Raw genomic sequence first — 22,073 nt, 5'->3', positions numbered from 1 at the left:
TTTCTTTCTTTCTTTCTTTCTTTCTTTCTTTCTTTCTTTTTTTGTTTGTTTTTGTTTTTTACTATTTGCTGCCGGCATAGGGCGGCCTCCTATCTCGCCTTGAGGTTATCTGTTTGTTAGCAGTTCCCAGGCCCCACTGCGTAGAAAGTCTGCGAATCTTTAATTTGATCGTTCGTACCTTGTACATTCGTCGCGTTGTACCTTGTACCTTTGTCATCTCTTGATGCGAAAGGAACCTTTTTACTATAACGCTAAGTTACTCAGTAGCTTGTCATGTCAGGTGTTAATTTAAGTATTTGGGGAAGTAGTCCTGAGGATAGCAAACGTTTTAGTGACGAATCGAGGGGAAGACGATATTCTTTCATGAGTCTCATTGCCCAGCGAGTAGGCTCGATTCGGGAAATGAACCCGCGCTCATCTCCCGGGGAGGCACGCGGACCCGAGAGAGCGGCGGAAATCGAGCCCACCCAGCGAGGTATAGAGACTGAATTGTAATTTGCCCAAAGAGGGGACTACAAGTGAATTGCCCAGCGAAGTGAACAAACTGAATTCTAATTTGCCAGACGAGACGAATAAAACAAGTGAATTGCCCTGAGAGGCGAAAAAACTGAATTCTAATTTGCCTAACGAGGCGAATGAAACCACAGGCAGCCCAAGCTCTCTCTCTGAACCACACAAGCAATACAATATGGCATCGAATTATAAGGGTTTATATGAGATTTTCTACAAGATATCCATGGAGGTAATTAAAAGCGAAAATTCTCAAAAAAATGGCTCACCTTATTCCATACGTGTGTTGTTTGCTCCTGGTGTGGTTATTTTACCGATTGAACTTGATTTAAGCGACTTTTTTGAATTCCGGTTTTCCCTTCATAAAGAGAGGACAAGGCGAAACACCTTAGTCGGGACAGCCTGCCGAACGAAGTCAAAAATCCCAGGCTAAAATGTACCCATGGCCACAAATCCACCGCGGGATTCAAGGGCAAAGGTTGATCTTTCATTTCAATTCTCTAGCCACACAATCGCAGCCCTGCGAGCGACGCCAGGCGGCTCTTCATGTCCCCAATGTAACGAAACGATGGAAGAGCTCCGTGTCCGTTTGATCCGCGACACAACGACCGTTGAAATCGGCGTGGTAACCTCGTCATGTTGGCAAACCAAGACTCGCGGGAGTATTAGACCGCAATTTGTCAACCAAACTTCTTGTAACACCCGGGCTCCTCTCAGGTCGAATTTACAATGCAAAATAACACTCGCACAGACCGCTTTCGCAAAATGGCCAAAGAAACGTAAGATCAACGGCGAAAGCTCTCTAGAAACTGAGGATTTTTGAAGTGGAAGTCATGGTAAGTTTTCACGTTTATGCACCTTTGAGTTACGTGGTCGTCGCCCCGCCAATTTAACTTCATCTACCCATAATTCGTTAAGAATTCTTCCGAGCAAAACAGAGCTCAATTTGCCGGCGGCATTTTGTTTCTCTTCGTACGCTCTGGACAAAATTTTCCTGGCTTCCATTACAGTTTCCTCACAATGTTCGTAATTTCACAATACCATAAGAGAAGCAAATTTAGTTTATCAGCTCGGAAATATTTTATATAAACAAATCAAAAGTGCATAAACGTGAAAACTTACCATGACTTCCACTTCAAAAATCCTCCGAGGATTTGCAGTTTCTACCCCCGGGGAGCACTCCCTTATATGGGCTATATAGGTATATGTGGCCCCAAAGGGTATGCAACCGTTTTTCAGCCGTTTTGGTTAGAAATAGGGCACCGATTTTGGTCTTAAATGGGGTATGCTCTTTTCACTCTAGTCTTGAATTGGGCATGTTTTGAATTAGAATACGCTATCCTACCTATGAAAAGCATATAAACATTGCCTTTAACATTGGTCTCAACTGGGAAACTAATTATTAGGCAGGTCTGAAACAGGGTATGATTTTTAAATCAACAAAAACAGCAGCAAGAAGAATTATTATGAAATAAATTACAAAGGCTACGAATTTTTCGTTCTTCCACCGCTTTGCAGAAATTGCTGCAAGTGAAATCCATAATGCTCTTTAAAGTCATACACGTTGTGTCCAAGAACTTGCAAAGCTTTCGCTAGGCTAGTGGTGTTTGTTTTTGTCAATCCTGCACAAATCACCTTCATTATTCTGAAGTAGAATGAAATCTAGCGAAGTAGTATGGCCACCCTAGGTGTAGACTACGAGTAGTCCCTCTTTCGCTTAACCCGTCGTGCGTGACGCGAAGGAAAAACCGCGAAAATTCGCGCGGCCATTTTTTTCCTCGCGGTTTATTTACGGTCTCGCTCGACGGACTAAGCGAAAGAGGCACTAGTCGTCGTCTACCCTACGTGCCATGCAGAGGTTTGTATTTTTAATTTCTTTTTCAACTATAGGATACAGGATAAAGGATATCCAATAGGGATAGTGAATGCTGCAGTGCATTTGGTGGAATTTGGTTTATTATGATCGCACTTGTATCACGTGGTCCCAACATAGGATCAACCTGGGATTATTTATATATTTAAGAAATAGAAAACATGTTCTACGTGTTTCTATCGAGTTTTAGTATAAATCTACTAGCGTTCTATCAAGAACGCTGTTCCCTGATTGGGTACGCTACTCACTATCTATTCTGTGATAGATAGTGAGTAGCGTAGCAGTGTACCCTTGTCAGCAAAATGAAGGCCGCTTCTTGGCGTTTTCGAAGTGTCTGTGAATAAGATTTGTATAAAGTTTTGAACGACTAGTATACTTATACTAAAACAATTAGATTATTTGCTTTCGATGTCTATGCGTGATAATTGACTCAGGCTGCGCCCTGGTCAGCTATCGCGCGGTAGAAATCTCGAGCTCATAATCTAATCGTTTAATAGAAACACGAGTGGAAGTTTGGGAGGACGAAAAATGCTGTGGGAACACGAACCGACAGGCGAGTGTTTCCACAGTTTTTTCGAGTTCTCCCAAACTTCCACGAGTGTTTCTATTAACAGCCCTCGTCAACTATCAAGCATAGAAATCGAGAGCGAATAATCTAATTGTTTTAGCATAAGTCTACTGGTTGTCGTTAGTTTAGAACGCTATCTTAATCTTGTTCACAGACGCTTCGAAAAACGGATAGAAACGGTCGTCATTTTGTTAACAAGCGCACTCTGCTAGGCTACTCACTATCTACAACAGAATAGACAGCGAGTAGCGTAGCCGATCAGAGAACGGCATTCGTGATAGAGCGCTAGTAGATTTATACTAAAACTCAGTAGAAACGTGGAGAAAATGTTTTGCATTTTTTTTAGAGAATCCCGCGACCGATGAAAGAAAACAACTTGGCCTACTTTGATAATAAAAAATGTAAATTCTTTTTGCTCGCGCCATCGTGTTAATTCAAATTGTTGTCTAATCACTCTGCAGTGAAACGAAATTAAAATAATTTCTAACTTGGTATAAGTAAGAAAACATCAGTCATATAGGAGGGGACATCTCGTTTATTGATCAGAAATAAATTGCCCTAGGATAGTTATTGACACAATAAACGTAGTAAACAAAAACACGGAAATTTACTAAAACAAAATTGCCAAAACGAACTGATCAAAAGCGGAGATGCCGTCGAAGTGACAACTCCTAACGGACAAACTCCTTAAATATTAACTTCTTAGCATAATTACGTAACCTGCATACCAACGAATCTACATACCAGCACAAAACTGTCTTACAATAACAACGTGAAAAATTATATTTATTCTCGCATTTTGGTTGGTATTTACCTGTGATCTACTGGAGGACGGACGCATAGATGACGTACGTTATTATTACATACATTTTCCCCTCTGTTTTTTTTGAATGGCAGACGGTTTTGAAAGTTTTTACTTCATTTTATTTAAAATTTAGAAAAAAGTCTTGTCGAGGCTGGGAACAGGTACGAGAAGCAAGAAGAAGAAAGAAAAACACGTTCTTTAAAGAGGATGAGTCGGAAAAATACTCTAGCAGTATCAGTCAAGTGAAACTAAACAAAACACAAAGGAGAGAGAGCCTGGGATCGAGGTTGGGCTTGACCGTGACGATGGTGTCGACGAAAGCTTCACTCGAAGCAAAGAATTCTGCCTAAGACCGTTCCTCCGTTTAGTTCTTTGAAGTGTGATCGGCAAAGAATATCGCCAAAGATAAGCAAAAAAGAATCCGAACGGATTCACAGACTCTGATTACCATGGTAACGTGGTCTAAAATTGGTTCTTATTCTACAAAGCTATAGACAAATCCAAAGAAAAGAATATTTTAATTAACAATGGCGATGCATGGTTTACCGCAACAGTTGTTAATACTAAGGTCCAAGGAATATGAAAACAAGAAAAGTTCAAATACGAAAAGCAGAGCTCCGCCTCACAAGGCTCATAGCTAAGTATGTGGGGCTCTGTGGGTATAGCAAATGATTTAAAAGACGAAATTTGGGGATTTTTGCACACTGTCGTGATGGGTCATTAAGATATGTATGATTACGTAGCCCTACGCGTCCCTCTTAGATCATAGCGGGAAATGGTTATGAAACCTGGCAAAGTTCTTTGTTGTATGTTTTTGTTGACTGTTTTGGGGGTTGAGCCTGCACAAAATCTGGTAAAATACAAAAGGATGTCATGTGTTCATATACAACTAACCAATAAAAGCATTGCTACTATGTAAATCATGCATAGTCTATGAGCATGAACGAAAAGATGTGCAGGGTCAAGGACCTCCCGACATAAATCTTAACCTGTTTGTTTGCTTCTTTGATGTTTACCGGGCTTCTTAACCATTTCCCTCTATTAACTATGCTTAGATCAATCGGTGAACTTCGATTCTAGAGATGAAGATTCCATTGTTTGAAAAGAAAACTTAATTATAAACAAAAACGCATACAAAGACAATAGATTACAAAGCTAGAATTGAAAGCGAATGAATGAAACAGGCTTGGCTAACCTTTGTTTTCAATTTTTACGTTTAGCAAAGTAAACTAATCAGAACAATACCATGTGTTCTTAAATAATTATGTTCATTTCTGTCTGCGGACGAAAAATATCTGTACCAACGATTTGTTTTTGTATAATTTTGTAAAATGTCGAAGAAAGAAATGTCGAGAAACCGTGACTGAGCCCGTAGTCCCGTCTTCCCCAGTGGTAGTGAAGTTGCCAGACAACACAAACTGGACTTGTTTCTTCGACGAACAACAGTTAAAAAATACAGTGAAATTCGAATGCAGTCCTCCAGTACTAAACATTTCATCATTGACTTGAAATCGTCCCGGGAGGAGATTGATAGCCAGGTACTTCATTTTGCGGTCCTGAATTGTACCGTAGGTAAGGTGTAGGATAAGGCATACTGCGGTGATCTCGTAACGGCGAGAAACCTCTATACACGGCCGTTGTCGCCCCGGGGGAGGTCGGGTGAGGATGGAGCAGCGGTGACGTAATAGTTGGGCTCATGATGGGAGAGCAGGCGGGAACCGTTATGGAGGGAACTGTTAGGGAGGGAATCATACGGCCCATTGGTACCAAAGGTGCAGTTGACATTGGTCCTAGAGAGGAGGGAAAAAAGTACTGTCATCACATTTCACTTTACTGCCTTCATACATATTGTTTGTTACCCTCGGTAGAATTCGGCTTTTCCTACTTGTGATCAATTTTGCTTTTTCTCATAACTTACTTGCTTAATTTTCTGATCGCTGGTGTAGAGAAGTTCGATATTGAAAGCGCTGTCTTGGTTAAAATATATTGTAACTGTCTTACCATTCTCGTTCCTCATAACTTCATTGTAACCTTTTTTGAGGGGTATTGTGCTATTTTGGTAGACTATTCTATTGAGGTTTCCTTTGGTTTAATAAAAAGACATTCTAAAATATCGACAGAAAATCGAAAAGTAGGTTCAACCAACGTACAAGTAAATACACAAATTGTGACAGATGACTTGGAAGAAATTTAGATTACAAAAGTCCGGGCTGAAGTGAAGAACACTGAATGGGATGGTGGGATAAAAAACTTGATAGATCTCTTCAGGGTTTGGTATTTCAGTTTAGAACAGCAATGCTGGATATTCACTTTTCTTTGGAACTAGTAACAACTGAAGTTAAAAGATAACATGATTAAAAAATGCAATCAACTCTGAAAAGTCCCGCCCGTCGAAACAAGCAGAAAGCTGAGCACAAACCTGTGACACCGTCGCCTTCATCTCGGCCAGGATCACATGACTTAGCGGAATACACCTCGCCTTGAAGTCGAGGCTTTGCAGTCGGCATCATGGAGCCCGGTTCTATTTGCTTTATTACTTCTACCACACTAAATTGATATAAAAATGTATTGTTAGAGGGTTTAGTGTATTGTATCGTGCGAGAGTGCAAACATCAATTACTGTGTTCATTTTTAACTCGTGAATGGCGATAGCCAGTTACGAGTAGTAGTCTGTTGTAAGGTTATTGTCCCTTATGACCAATCCTAACAGAAGGCTGAATGAACATGTTATCAGGTCATATGGCTGCTCACTCGTTTGTTTCTGACTCGCTAGACGAGCTCGCCGGCCAAACTACAACAGCACTAGTAAAATGAACCACGATACTACTCACAAAATATCTTAAAAACGGAGATATTAATTTACACAAAAACAGAGGTGTACGTATCTTATCACAGGATTATATTAATCATTTAGCATTAGAATGACAAGCAAGGCTTTGGAATTTTTTTTAACAAACACACTTCGAACACAACTTTGCTGGATTAATTTCTTAGTTTAAATTCTTAGTTGCTGTGGTCCCTTTCATGATTGCGTCAGGAGCCATAATCGGGGACGGAGACCGTAAGTCTCGGGATTCGCGCGCACCTATGATATGGGATAATTTTTCTATTTTTAGAACAAATTGCGCCATCCTGACGTCATATATCCGCGCGGATTCACGCACATGTCAGGGGCTCTTGCGTGGATGTTGTCACGTTGCGTGATCAAATGGTGAGAGTTGAGAGATTCTCTTGCGTATTTTTCACAGCGATGGCAGGGAATAAGGCAGGGAATACGAACCAGGGCGCTTGTATGTAGTTTTATGCTCTGAACCAACGGAAAAGGTGGGTTTTTCAGGGTCGAAAACAAGACTTCAATTTCGCGCTGGGAATGAATAATAAGATCTGCTCACGCTAGTTGTAAGCTTACGCGTATGTTTTTCCGTTTGTTCTGACTTAAGAATATAGCAAGAAAACTCTCTACTCTGGTATCGAGTTAATTTTTGAGTTTCTCAGAAAATGGTTAATCATAACCAAAACCTGTTTTGATGGTGTCTTATTGTTTCTGCTTGTTTGGTGAGTTTGCAAAAGTTTTTGAAAGGAAAGTCTGACGCGTACAATTAGCTCATTTGCATAGTGCAGCTCGTGCACTTTCAAGTCCGAGTCAGTGTTTTCAATTGTCAACAAATCTTGACAAAGATTTCTTTCGTTATCTTTTGTGCTGAGATGCTGCAACAAATTTCACGAACGCAAAAAAGGCTACTAACATCATGTGTGTTTCTTCAACATAAGCATAGTGAAGTCAGTTTTACACTGCGAAAATGAAAATAGACAAGGAGTTTCGATAACTCGATCAACAAAATCGAAATCGTTATTCCAAGTTGATTAAAGAAAGCGTCATCGTAACTTTGCTGACTATTTCTGCTTTATTCACATATTTTCAGCTTAGCTTTTAATATGTTCTCAAACATATATCAATCTTAAACATATTTAAAAACTATAGAGCTATTGTTTGAGTTCGATGTACGCTTTCACACGAAAGCGCGGCGGAACTTCGGTGCAATTTGTCATGTTTACTGACTGTACAAAACACGCATCGGCGGGCGCTCTCATTCATCGACAACAGAGAATTTACTGGATTTTTACACGAATAAAACTGAGCAGTATCTACGGACGTAAAGTTATTAAGCCTTGATGAAACATCAAGCGTTGCTTACAATTCAAGCGAAACTCAAACTAGCAATTATTTTGTTTTACTTTTCGGTCGCGATAGACTGACAAACTCCTCGCAAGCGTGTGGCAAGAGAAGCTAGGAAACTATGAAGTCCTGAAGCTCTGCTATATCTTAATATATCCAGCTAGTTTTTTGCTGTGTAATGGAAAAGCTGTTAATCTTCAACATATGTGAAATTTAAAGTGGAGTAATGTACAGTTCATGTAAAAGAAGCATCCGTCGGAACAAAACTTGGTCAGCGATATATATAAGCTTACAGCGGAACATACCTAAATTCGACACTGTCTTATTTCACTCAAACTGGAGCAGCTTACGACGAAAATACTTAAGCAAAATTCCAACAGACGTAAACGCATAGAGTTCTGGGCCAAAAACATGAAAAATTTCGGGAATTTCGGACGCCATTTCCCCCGCGCGACATCCGCAAAAATCTTCGCAGCATATACGCGCGTGTGCCGCAGGCGATGGCGCAATTTGTTCTAAAAATAGAATTATTGTCCCATATCATGGGGACAACCCCAATACTTAAAATGGCGCGCGCTTACGGTCTCCGTCCCCGATTATGGCTCCTGTTGCGTTCAATTTAAAAAAAAAATGGCGAATTTTTAGTATGATGCAACATTGTTTGCACCATACTAAACAGTCTTTAACAATAAAACGAAAAATCGCGATTTCGCTGACAGATGATTACAGACGTGAACATGATAATAAAATTAAATCTGGCTTACGCAGGACGGATTGCTTTACATGCCCGTACAACAGTCATAATTTCGTCACTCATCCTCTTGGCATAAAGCTCGTACTTATTTGCATGAAGACAGACTTGGATGGGATAATCCCCTTTCGGTCGTGCTTCAGAACCAAATACAGGATTTGGGAGAAAACGCTATGCAACGCGTTATCCATGCAAAGTTAATGAAGAGATTGATATCCGTATTAAGAGATTTATCTGTCTGGTATTCAGTTGGACACGAGCGAATTACAACATACTGTAGGGGACTAATTAGTTCTCGCTTGACTTCAACAACAGGTATCGGAACTCCGAGATATGATCTGCGTTTAATCTTAAGTCTTCAACGTCTTCCACTACTACTCCTTCTTCTACTTCTCCTTATACTTCTACTTCTTTTTTACTCTACTGAATAAAACTTTGCAATGACCTTCCCTTTTATGCTTAGTTTAGCTACACTCGGGACTCAAGCTAAGCGTAAACCAGGTCGTACAAAACAAAGTACTCGGGTGTTAATCTTAAATGAACGAAGCTGACTAGATAACGCTGCAGAGTTTAACCGATTGAAAACTAGAGAAATAGAATGATCTTCAGTTACAGCTAACTCGAGGTCTATCTAGCGGAGGTAGAAGCCAAGGTCGCAAGAACGACACAAACATTTACACAGGTGAACTTCCAAACCAAAATTTAAGTTCTAGAATGCAACGTTTCCAGAGCAAACGGAAAAGCCGTTCAAGAATTGAGTGTATGTAAGTTAACCTTGGCTAGCCAAAAAAGATAAAAAAAAAGGATAACCTTTATTTACCCTCGGCAAAAACTAAGCTTTGTTAAAAACATAATTTCTAAATATTTGGCTCCACATGTCAATTTAATATAGAGATTGATTATCCATATTATAAGATTTATCTGTCTGGAATTCAGTTCGATACGAGCGGATTACAATATATTACTTGTCTCAATAAATTTAATTACCCTCTAGGGAGCATAATTCTCTCAAACTACATACCAGTCATCCGGGTCACAATCACGAAATCCTTTGGCGAAAGGGTTGCTTGCTATCTTCAGTTGCGTTATCTGCCAACAGGTAAGAATTAAAAATATATGGTAGTTTTTTTTTCCAGTCTAAATATTAAAGTCTCATTTCGAAGTATCGGAGAGCTAGAGCTCTGTGTAAGACGATGGGCTAGTCTAAACACAATTGACCCTTGCGTAAGTCCTGCAAACAATGCAAATTCTTTCTTTGAGAAAACATGTGAAAGTGGGATGTTTTGAGAAGGAAGCGTAATACGGTGAAACCTGTATGTTAAGCGGACCCCATATTAAGTGAACACCCTCTATAAAGTGGACACCAGCTTGACTCCCTAAATTTTGTCCCACGTTTACTGTAAAATACACCTACATTCAGCGGACACCTCTGTTAAGCGTACGCGGACACCTCTGTTAAGCGTACGCGGACACCTCTGTTAAGCGTACGCGGACACCAATATTAACCCACTTTGTTGCACAAAACCTGCAATAAGCGCACACTTCAAGGGCTTTTTATTCTAAAAGCTCAACTCAGACTCCTTTAACAGTGCTCAGCGATGTCTTTTTGAAGCTAAGTAGATTATTCTAGATTGATGCATTGACTGACTGGACATTGCGCTATGAGCAGTCTTTGATCTTACACTGTGTTACAAAAGGGTTAATAATTAATTATTATTGCACAATATATTTTGAGCCTGTTTTGAGCGGACACCCTGTATTAAACGGACACTGGTGATTGTTCCAAGGGTGTCCGCCTAATACAGGTTTAACTGTATGTGTTTTCAATAGAAGACCCTTAGCCGATGGGCTGGACAATGAGTTTTTGCCTTGAAGAATGAACGAAATGCCTTTCTTCAGGTCATTACTAAATTACACTTATAAGTTTCACGCCGGCCTGCTAATCAAGTTATCACTTTGAACTCCACATTGAGTTGTCACTGGAGTGCTTCAGGTTCCAAAACTAGCTGAGTACATCGTTTTGTGCTGTTGGAAACGACATTTTTAAACTAATAATACCTTTCTCTATCCAGAAATGCAAAGCGCGCGGGCGCACGAACGTTTAGGGCAACCTAAGAAAACGCTGAACAATAAGGCTAACCTACAACGAATTAGCATTCCATCTAGAAGTATAACAATACTTGTGGTCTTCTCATGATCATACTTCAGAAAGCGGGTTATCTGGGCCTTTGGCCGAGTTTCCAGTATATATAATTCAGATTTGGTTTCCCCTGGGTACTTGTAATTTTAACCTAACGCTAAGATTAATTAGGTCTCTAAGCACAATCATTAGGGTATGTTTGTAACTGCAGTTTCAAGTGTGAGCAATACATCAGAGAAATAAAAAATGTTACTGAGAGATCTGCCTTGATCAGCATAATTTGCCTGTGTGAAAACTGTCTGAAATGACAGGGACGTTTAACCAGTAGGAAAAGAATGCTAAGATAAAACGGAGTGTATCTAGTTAAACATGATAGTTTCTGATGGAATGTCGGGAATCAAGTTTGGATTACAGAAGTAGGCTTTCAATTGTTCGTAATGAAAATACCATTTTAACAATAATTTTCTCCGTCAGTTTTTTCTTTCATGTTAACCGCCTTTTATTGAGGAAGATACGCGAGAATCACCTTTAATAACGTCACCAAGCTCTTTTAAATTGGATGACAAATATCAAAACTTTTTAAAATTTCTGTCTGGGACAGATAGATACCGGTTTTCGATGCATTTGTTACGTAACGAGGTCTATAATTCCCAGATATCCTCCGTGTTTGTCCTATACATGCAGATGATATTTCAGCATAGAATAAATATTTCATGTTATCATACATGCACTTTGCTTCCGAAAAATACCGAAAACGCTTGAAAGAAAAGGATTGAAGATGGTAATCCAAGAACACGAAGGGACATACCTACCACTCCTAACAAAATGTTTCGAGAATCGGTGATTAATGACACAAAGCAATGGGAAAAGCAAACTGATTAACTTATAATCTACCTACCATGTGATTTTGATAAGCGGTTACTGCCATGAACTGCGTTTCTGGAAACACGAACGTTTTAACGTGTTCTGTACTCGCTCCCAGGGCGCTGGTCATTGTGCTCTTCTCCTGGTTGTCAAGGACAACGTGAAAGCGAGGCTGGTATTTATGCATGGAGTTGAGTATAATCTAACAAGAAAAGATAGCATCAATGATCATTAGTTGTCGTTGTCATCGACATTACCATCAGCATCATCATCATCATTTTATAACAAACAATTCTTATCTCACGTGTAGAGAGCAAAGTGATAAACAGTAAAGTTATTCATACCATATTAAACGACCTTTTAACGACAAACACAGACAAGACTTTTCCCACAATTTGTCAAGAACAAGAGAACTTGAGATACTTAATATGAGCTTTCATGCTGATACATGAATGCTGTTACATAACGGGGACGGAAGATAGCAGTCTACGGCCTGGGTGAAGTCTGCATACAAGCTAAGTAGCCCATCAGGCCGGATTTTATCCCGGTTTCTGTAGCATGAAGCGACTAGGAGTATTTCTACTCCTTCCCAGGTGGAATGCTAGTCCATCGCAGGGTTACCCCCAGCACTGAATTCGCCGGTACCCACTTGTACACCTGGGTGGAGAGAGGCACTGTGAGAGTAAAGTGTCTTGCCCAAGAACACAACACAGTGTCCCCGGACTCGAACCCGGACCGCTTGATCTGGAGTCGAGCGTATTTACCATGAGGCCACCGCGCCTCCAGTCTACTAGCGTACTCTGTTTAAAAGGAATCAACACAGCGATACAAGGTTGTAAACTTAAAGCGACCAAAAATAAATAAACGTTCATTACTTACATGTCCGTTGTCATCCATGAGGTTGTTGGTCAATTTGAGTTTGTCAAAAGACACGATTTGTTTCATCCATTGCTGTCCAGTACAGGGTGAGTCAGGGTGAATGTGTACTCTCCCGGGTACACTGGAGTCTGCTTTGCCTGCTACCAGCCACTTGGAGCTGTGAAACGCGTAGCGATAACGTTTGTCGTCCACAGGTACAAAGTCCATCATTAGGATGTACTTGGACGAGGGGTCCAATCCATGTAGGCGCACCTGGAAAGGAGGAAACATGCGCCTAAAAAACAGAAAGAAGTAAATGAGTTTCTGTCTTGGCTTGTGCCGTCATCTTAAACTCTTTTAGCTCATCCGTCAACATACAAATCATCCATTTTCGTCTTATACATCTGTGATATGGTGTCAGAAAAGTATGAATACCTATGAAGTACGAAATTTACGTAAAATCTAAAGCAGTACTTTCACTTATTATATGTGGTACTGTTTTGTACAAGGAGTGCAGTCTTAACATTTTAGACTGTAGTCAAGGGCCTAACTTTGTGACCATTGAAGTCGAGAAGGCCATTGAGGATCGAGGAGTGGATCAGATGCACTCTCATGTAATACTATTTATTGTGCTGCATAAGTCTGCGTGAAACCCTAGTGTTTGACCATCCAAATGGAAGCTGTGTGCTGTCAGGTTTTTTTAAATATATATTTTGCAACATGTAATTTGGGACTTTTGTCAGAACGCGCCTTCACAATGCCATGTGAGGAAAGGAGCATGCTCGCAGGTTAGCTATCTTAGTCAACATGCCTTTAAAAGCAATTACTGTGTTAGTTTATTTTTACGGAACAATATTTATTTTCTTAAGCCAAACAAAAACAAAACGATTAAATAGCGTAGATTTAATATCCCCGCAAAGGAGGAAGTTTTACTGATGGTCAAATGAAAGGTCTCTCTTAAAAACTTTGATTTTATGTCAATGCACTATGCTTCTACGACTTAACCCGACTTAAATTTTAAATTGGTGCATTCTTGGAGAAGAGACCTAACTTAGACCAGTTATGTTATAATTATTTGTTTATTCGGAATTTTGTTCTCATTTCTTTCTGTAAATCTCAGAACGAAACTTAGTGCCATCTGAACAAATGATTCGTGATTCATAAGTTGTAGTTTGTCAAATTTTGAATGAGACATTTGTAAATTTAGATTAAAACTGACGATCGTCCACACAATGAAGGTGGTCAAAATGGCGGCCACTATGGGCGGTTTTCTGACATGCAATGTTTGCTGACTTGACCAATATGTTTTCACGGTCCTTTCAACACCTATTGTGTAGCTTGTATGTTTTTACTGCCGTGGAGAAAGCAAACATGGACAAACAGTAAACGTCACCAGCTTACATCATACTTTAACTACGTTGTTTTCTTTCGTTTTGTCCTTAACAGTTTTTCAAGGACGTTTGTTCAGAAATCATATCATATGAGATTCCTTACTCTAAATTTTCCTGTTTAGCCAGCACGGAAGAGCGGAGACACAGAAGGGTGCCACCCATGAAGAGAAAGAAAATTCCCGAGCGAACTTTTTTGCTTACGTTGGAACTTCCCTTAACAGATACAAAATTCGCAGACCTTGAAAAAACTCGCACTTGTGTTTATTTTCCTTTACTTTACTGAATATATGGAAGACCATATATTTAAACTGAGGAGAAAGCTGCAAAGGCATGAAGGATCATCGCAGTTATATACACAACTTAAGCAGCAGTGAAAACAGAGCCTGAAAAAAAATTCAGGCTTGAAAGGGGTCCCGTTTTTTCAGACTTTATTTTCGCAGCTACTTAAGTTGTGTATGTAACTGCGATTATCATTCATGTCTTTGCACCGTAGCATCCCTTGCTAGATTTATATATGAGAATCCTGATAAAATATCTAAGGTTTTTGCCAGCGACTGTCAGTGTGAGTTAATTTGCGAACAAGCACCGGCTCCAACCTACTTATTTAAACTGACCCTAAACTAGCGATTCTGTTGCTAAGGAACATTGAGGAACATGAGGGAGTCGTTGAACACTGTTTATGGTGAGGCAAACGCTTGCTGTATATTTTTGAGAGCAAGCGCTTTATAATTTTCAAAGGAGAATACGAATCGATATCTGTTTTCCTAGTGACTGTCGCGTTCTCAAGATTGTCCTTACTGCATCATCCTTTTCCAGGTCCATTTCTATACATCCTTGCCATTGGACTTTGCTCTTGGCACCAAAATTGGGGAGAGGGGGATCGGTATGACGCATTCTTAAGTTGACAGAGATAACAATGCCTAAGCGAGCACTGGTTAAATTGTCTTGTTTCGTCCTCGGAAACTCCTGATACCTTGAACTGAAATCAATAGACAAAATTGTTGAGCCGATTGCTAAAAAGACGGAAAGATAATGGAGTGCATGGTTTTGTTATCTTTATTTCCCAATTATCAAGAAAGTTTTTTAATTTTCCTGAGGCGTTTTGAGGTTTGACATCGAGTTCGCATTGGCAGTGACAGTCACCACGATTATCTACTCCCTTTAGTTGTTGTTAACTCCTAGCCTGCAAACATAAATAACGGTATTCCATGCGATATCAAGACTGATGTTTTTCCTTTGGCAGGTCAATAACACTCCTTGTTTTTATAACGACATGTTTAAAAGAACGTTCAGGCTGTCTGAATTACAAAGAGAAAAATTTTAAGGTCAAAAACATTTTAATTTAAAACATGCAAAAGAACATGTACTCAAAGCTAAAAATTGAGAAGGTACGTTTTCAATGTTTGTGAAAATTACAAATAAATGTACAAAATGTTGAGCTTTACTCTGATAAAAAGGAAATATTTTCTCTTAGGATCTCAATCCAAAATGGAGACAATATTTGTCAGATCACTGTAAAGATGTGGACCGTGTGGACATTTTAAGTTTGAATGCGTTTCAGAGGGATTTACTACATTGCTACTTCAATTGTTCTCAATATTGAAATGAAAAGGCAAGAACGTTCAAGAATATTTCCAAGCTTGGCAGCCTTAGCCCCGCAGAAATAGACGTTAGAAATACAAATATCTATTACAAGAGGGTAGACCTAAGCCTTAGACATATTACTATATCGCCATCTTCAGTCTCAAACTCAATATAGAATTCTTCTTCCTCCTTACCATGTCCGAGTTTAAATTCACAAATTTCAGGTATAAACATATCAAAAGGCAAATACATGAACAGGATTGAGTTGACTGGTCAGAGACTCGCTTAAGGGTTTCACCCCAACTTTTACTCAGAACAACTTTTCACAGCATATTAAAGAGGACCGCTTTAAAAGACTACAAGAGTGTTATTTTAGTAGTCTGGATACACCGTCTACAGTTCAGGCCTCTTCAGCAGTCTTCCAGTGAAAGGTTACTGCATAGATGTTGATTCCAAGAATTTGGCGTCTATCACAATGTCAATATTTTGTAGCCCATTCGAGGATTTCGTAGCTAAAAAATTATTAATAACACGGTAAAGATGCACACAATAGATTTTGTTCTCCTTCGACCTCGGACATCTTGGGAATCCTGCTTTTAGCGTAAATGAAGGGACTTATTGATACTGAAACTTCACGTTGCTTTCTATTGGGGTCTATTAGGTTTCCACTCCAATTTTAAAGAAGATTTCATTCTATTGCAAACATTTCCTTTCCTTCATGTTGTTCGAATTAAAACCTTGATTAGGGTAATAAAGCACTGAGTAGGCAAATGAGATTTGTGTTAAACCTACATTGAAACGATCTCTCAGTCGAAAAATCACTCTTTGTTAAGTCCGAGGTTTGCGTACCCGTGAGTTCGTGCACGGCCTCTGAAAAGGGGCCTGGAGAATGTGACAACTCACAAATACCAACGCCGTTTCGCCGGCGCCTTTAGCTCTCTTCCATTTAGAGTGCCTTGGAGAGGAAAATTGGAGGAGACTGTTTTGGTTTCTTTAGTAGTGAGCTAAGGGCATGCAATAATTCTTTCTGAAATCGGATATCATGAAATGAGACGTTTGTTTTTTTCCGACAAATGTCGGCCTCAGATCTCAGAGTTGCTTAAGTAGCCAGGTTTAATAATGTACCTCCTTTAAAATCAAGTTTTAAGGAAAAAGGATTGCACGAGGTTTATAAGCAAGTTGCTTAACCCAATCAAGAAAATTCATGTACTCCTATAAAGTTTTCCTGCTTTTATATCTAGCCTAGACATAACAATCTTAACGTTTCCTTTCGGCAGTGACTGGAGAAAAACATACCCACTTTAGGGTTTAAAAGGTAATGTTGTGCAAGTACAGCTAGTTTTGGACAAACGAACAAGTTGTGTCGCGCCAAATATAGAGGGTATGTGTATTTGCAGAGCCACTGAACTCATGCCAAGAAAATGCGACTTCTTACAAGACAATTATCCACTTTAAAACTTGGACAAAGAAACACCGAAGGTAGGTGGTCTTTCCGAGGTTTACCGCAACTGAAAACCGCCGAAAAGACTGAAGTAAACAAAATTCTGTAAAACAAGCTAAAGCGTATTAACGCGAAATCTTATTAAGACAGTCTTGAAAGTTCTCGCAATTTATGATTCATGATCATTGTTATGTCTGCAAAATGATTTGTCAAAAAGGTCTCAGCGATAAATTCCACTGATTATTAGCCTGAGGCTAATCTACAAAGTCCACAGCCGATATGAAACAATTGTCTGCCTTAAAGTTTACTTTTAAAGACCGAAACATAACAGTAAACAGTAAAGCTGTACTAATTGAGGAGGACACATATGCGAAAATCTCCGAAAAACGCGAATGGTGCGCGCTTGTCTTCACTATCGGCTCAAACCGCTGTTCTCCTGTTATTCGTGTAATCTTACAATCTTTAATTAGCTTAGCATTCATGTAACTTCCTGTCCCTCTCGAGGTAATAGTTTTCTTCAGATATTTCTCAATTTTTTTTTAAAGGCACACTGGTTTCAAATCAAGTGCTTACTGATAATTATTTTGGCCACACGCACTTCTAGCTCCATGGCGCGTTTGTTCTCAGAGAAAACAAACATGTTCGACATAAGGCTGGATCATAATGGACCGTTGTTGTGATAGCGCTGATTAAGAAATCAAAAACATTTTTTCCGGCTAATGGCATAAACAGACCTTTTCACTGCAAAATAAACGGATTCATGGCAATGTTATTCTTTGACTTCACGAGCGCGCACGCTAGTAATGAGTGATTTCCTTTTACGTTATCGTCCAGCGAGATAACGGCAACAATTTGCGCACAATTTTCGAACAGTTTATCGCCGGCCTTTGTAACCTCCAATTAAAACCAGCATTTAGCTACAAGTTCCTACAGTAAGCGGCTTTCTGCAGCATGTTGTCAATAAAAGCGCATGCTGCATTCAGTTCGCGCGAGACTAGACGCGCGAATCTCTCAACAAATTATTTATGCAATGATCGTCCCCTTCCAAGAATGAGGTGTGAAAAGTGAAAATTAATAACTAACCTTCCAGCCTTTGTGACAATCATTTCTGTGCCAAGAGCGAAGAAATCGTCCCATAAATTCTTCATTTCAATGTCAACCTTTACATTGGCTAAAGAACAAGACAACGGGCTCGTCGGCGGCGTTGAAGAGGTAGAACATCGCTCGTCCACTCTTCGTGTAAAATCATGATCCGACCTCGTGGTGTCATTGTTGATTGTTGGAGAATTTTCCGGTGTAGAAACCTTCTTTCCCGTTCCTGCATTTCGTAGCCTCTCTAAACAATGGAAAGAAAACCATGGTGTAATATCAGACGTTTGTGAGGTACGTGCTGAAATATCTACTCTCTCACCTTCCATATCTTTCGTAAGTCTAAAGGAGTCCCAGTTGAACATAATTGGAGCGTGCGTCTGTCGGCTGTTGATGTTCATGAACTCCGGTAGCTGTGAAGCGTCTATCAAATGTGCAATCGAGAACGCGTTGGCCTTGGGAGATAGCAGGCCGGATAGGTCCATCTAACGGTAAATCCGGCTGTTAACCGGTTAATTAAGTCGCAGCCCGAAGGCCCTACGGTTGGCGGTTCTCGAAGCGCGGATAATGACGCGAATAAGACGCGAATTGTGCACGATGAGCCGACCCTGCGCGTTTCTCTAAAGGTGGAATTTCCAGTATCTTGGCTTTGCTCTCGAATTATGCCCTGCTGTCATTCATCATAGTCATTACGAAAACAATAACTGTCATCCGCGTGGAGAAACAGTACAGTGGAATCCTGCGAGAAATTGCCACGAAATTGCGAAGATCTCCAATTCGTCCTTGTTTACAAGTTACTGGACTGCAACCGCGCTATTTTCAGACACGAGAAATAAATGAAACAATGAATATTCGCGCGGGTCAAGGACGATCATATATTCTTTATCCCGTTAAGAACGCCACGGGGTGACCGCAAATCTCGCTGTGTAAATTGCCATAATTTGATCCTCGGACAATGTTGTTGTTTTTGCACGTGAGTTAAGAGCCATAAAATGCAATCTGTTGTGTGGGTGACTGCTCGGCTGTTAAAGTTTCACATCATCGGGTAGTTATGACAAGGCTAAGGCTCGAGAGTAGGTCACTAGCTATAGATGGAGAGATATGTAGGGAGATTTTCACCAGAACAGCTTCTTCTCATTTCGACGCACCGTTCTCGAGGGGAGTGTTTTGCGCAAACATCCAAATTTCAAGGTGTTAGATTTGCTATGTAATTGACATTGTTAAACAAACTTCACTGACAGCGTTCGCGCTAGCAAAACAATTACGCCATAATTCTCTGTTATCATTCTCGCTCCTTTTATTAACGAGGTGTCAATCATTTGGGGTGAACGATTGTTGTTGCCCGGTTCGGCTCCATCGGGCGGTGAATTACAGGATTTTAAAAAGCATCTTTCATCGACCATATTATCGGGACAAACTGCAAATGAAATCAAGAGAGCGGCTTTGCGATCGAGAGATGGGAAGCACGGATGAGGGGAAAAAGTAAGCAAAATAAAAGATGGTTACCCTTCGTGCTCGAAGCCTGAGTTGCTGAAATTCCATCACATTCTCGAAATCTCTGGCAAAAACCAGATGTCGATAATTTGATGGATTTTGCCCAAAATCTCAGTTCTGCATGTAGACTTTCTAGGCTTTATAATTTACTGATTCATCGAAAGATATAGAGCTACAATTAGGTAACATGGCTGTGAGCTCACATTGTAAAGCATACATTTTGCCTGTTACATCGATTGAAAAATGGCGATTACTCACTTTGAAAATTTGATATTCGGAGCAAACCTAAGTGCGATTTTGAACGACCTCGAACTTGTCATTTTGCCGGGTTGAATTTCGATAAAAAAACACACGTTCACAGGTTTTCTTGTTTTCATAAGATCCAAGATACTGACAGCCAAAGGGCAAGTTGCTACAAATCCCACAGGCTAAATTTACCTATTTTTCTTTGAACAGAAACTTGCTGCTGTAAAAACAACAACTTGGAAAATGTCAGTGTTATTGAGTTCCGCATTCGGAGCGCGAGGGCACATACAATTTTTGCAATTGCTATTGATAAAGAGGACAGTAAATACTATCAAGAAATGAAAATTGAAATTACTTTTGAACGACTGCAAAATGATGTTCTACGAATGAATAATGGGTAGAAGATAAATAAGGAAGTTTTTAGTTTAGGGCAGCCCCACCCCCATTTTCGAAGAATTCACCCTGCGTACAACAACTGCATAAAACAACCCTACATACAACGACTTCAGACAGCCCGGCAGTCATAACGTTTTATTCTCAGTAAACAGGACAATTGCGTCGTACTTAAGCCATACAAGCCCTGTAGTCATTGTTTAAAAAAGATGTTTGTACCATAGTCAGTCAGTCAGTTTTTGTTGTTCTTGTTGTTGTTGCTTTTTGTTTTTTTTTGGCAGTCAGTCAGTTCCCAGCTATCATACTGAGACGACTGAAGAAAACAACTATCTTTATGCTGTCATTTAGCGACCCTCCCTATCGTTCTTTTCAATTGATTTCCATTTGTACTCTCGCGGCAGAACTATGAGTCGATAAAACTGGAGATGAGAAGAACTTGGAAAGAACTTCGACCTCAACCTAACCGTGGTTTGCTGACGACCCACAAATTACTTGGAAGCCGACCAAAAATAATTTTAAATGTGAAGCAAGATTTGCTAAATAAAGATCTGAAAATGTTGTATTTATTGCCTGTACAAAGCTCCATAAGCCGGTCTTGTGGAGTTTGGTTTTATTAATCTTGAGATTATTACAGCGTCAAAGAGATTACCGCGCAGTGAAAGGCCGAATTGTGGCTTAACCGCACCAAGTGATTGCGATTGCGATCCTATCAGAAGGAAGTGGGGCGGGAAGTGGAAAAAGCTTTCTGTTTTGAAAGCGTCTAACACACAAGCCGCGACATAAACGTTCAGGCGGCTTATACAATAAATACAACATACATCTTCTTTATTCCTTATTCAGCTTATTGAGTAAGACTTCCTTTCTGAGTTCATCAGTACCATCGTCAGGGACACCTCAGCGTGCCGGACGAGAACACTCGCCATGTCTACTTGAAGCGCACGCGCCCTAGTTAAAAATCAGAATTAAGAACATGAAACATAATTTCAGACCTCGTTAAAAATGCATTACATTCATGGTCGTCATTCAGCGTTCGAGGACACGATTGAGAACATTGTTGACCTCTTTTGAACGCATCATGAGGCGACACCTGAAAATCATTCATCGACTTGGGTAATAGTTTTTGTTCTTGTTCAACGCTGTAAAATAAATCGATCGACTGATAAACGGCGAGAAATGATGCCAACACATGCGTTTTGCGGTATCTTGGTAGATCAATCAGTTTTACTACCAGTTCGTGCTTTACCTAGACCTGTTCTACACAAACGGAAAACCTGGTCTGAATATAACCGAGTAGTTATGGCTTCCCGCACGAAAGTTGCGCTCCTGTTAAAAATGGAAGTTTGCTTTGAGGAGTGAACGGACGGTGAAGCAAGCCCTTAATAAGAGACTGATTTTTATTTAGAGTTCTCGCAATTTGTTCTGCTTTCTTTGAATGATTAAATAGTGACATTTTCGTGTTAAACGTTTTCGTGCACGGTGCTGTCACGGCACTGAGAAGCCGGGGTGCTGAGTCTGTCCTCGAGCGCGTGAGACCGGTTTCGCGCGACAATCTCAAAAATAATCAAATAATGATATTGGACATGTTTTGGAAACACACTGTGTGCTTATTCAGTTTAATGATAGTTGACTCCTCCGCCGAAAATAATTCGACAGGACTTTTTTGTTATGAAACATCACTCCTTAACGAATTTGCTCTTTATTTTCCAATTATACCCCATGGGAGGCACAGGAATTTACAGACACGCGAAAAACTGAGTTCTTTTTTTTTTTTGTATTATTAAACTAATCTTCTATTACGCAGGTATTCATATTCAAAACTCAAAAACTGAGATTTTAGTTAACTTAATCCACTTGGAATATTCACATTTCTGGAGAGATGACTATCCAGG

General features: G+C 40.0%; 1 protein-coding gene across 2 annotated transcripts; it reads right to left on the bottom strand.

Annotated features, from left to right (window-relative positions):
• Positions 1–3,427: 3,427 nt before the first annotated feature.
• On the bottom strand, positions 3,428–20,692 carry LOC145464443 (T-box transcription factor TBX4-like). 2 transcript variants are annotated; one of them, XM_081448353.1, is made up of 7 exons: positions 18,374–20,692; positions 18,046–18,298; positions 12,568–12,841; positions 11,723–11,890; positions 9,706–9,773; positions 6,176–6,303; positions 3,430–5,546 (listed from the first exon to the last, which is right to left on the bottom strand). In XM_081448353.1, the coding sequence occupies exons 1-7, from the start codon at positions 18,534–18,536 to the stop codon at positions 5,254–5,256; spliced, it is 1,347 nt and encodes a 448-aa protein (XP_081304479.1). In that variant the 5' UTR covers positions 18,537–20,692; the 3' UTR covers positions 3,430–5,253. The 2 variants fall into 2 exon arrangements, with proteins under 2 accessions (XP_081304478.1, XP_081304479.1); XM_081448352.1 differs by having other exon boundaries at positions 3,428–5,546; positions 18,046–20,692.
• Between the last annotated feature and the right edge of the window lie 1,381 nt (positions 20,693–22,073).

The sequence above is a fragment of the Orbicella franksi genome, chromosome 12, assembly GCF_964199315.1.
Source record: "Orbicella franksi chromosome 12, jaOrbFran1.1, whole genome shotgun sequence".
NCBI lineage: Eukaryota > Metazoa > Cnidaria > Anthozoa > Scleractinia > Merulinidae > Orbicella > Orbicella franksi.
The sequence above is the reverse complement of the archived record's forward strand: the minus strand, read 5'-3'. Positions and strand labels throughout refer to the sequence as shown.

Bases quoted from the DNA above. Each gene is read 5' to 3' on its own strand.
- LOC145464443 (XM_081448352.1), bottom strand. From the start codon at position 18,536: ATGGACCTATCCGGCCTGCTATCTCCCAAGGCCAACGCGTTCTCGATT. The intron at 9,774-11,722 runs GTAGGTAGATTA...ACCTGTTGGCAG, and splicing joins CCGCTTATCAAAATCACATG to ATAACGCAACTGAAGATAGC. The intron at 6,304-9,705 runs GTATGTAGTTTG...ATATCAATTTAG, and splicing joins GATTGTGACCCGGATGACTG to TGTGGTAGAAGTAATAAAGC.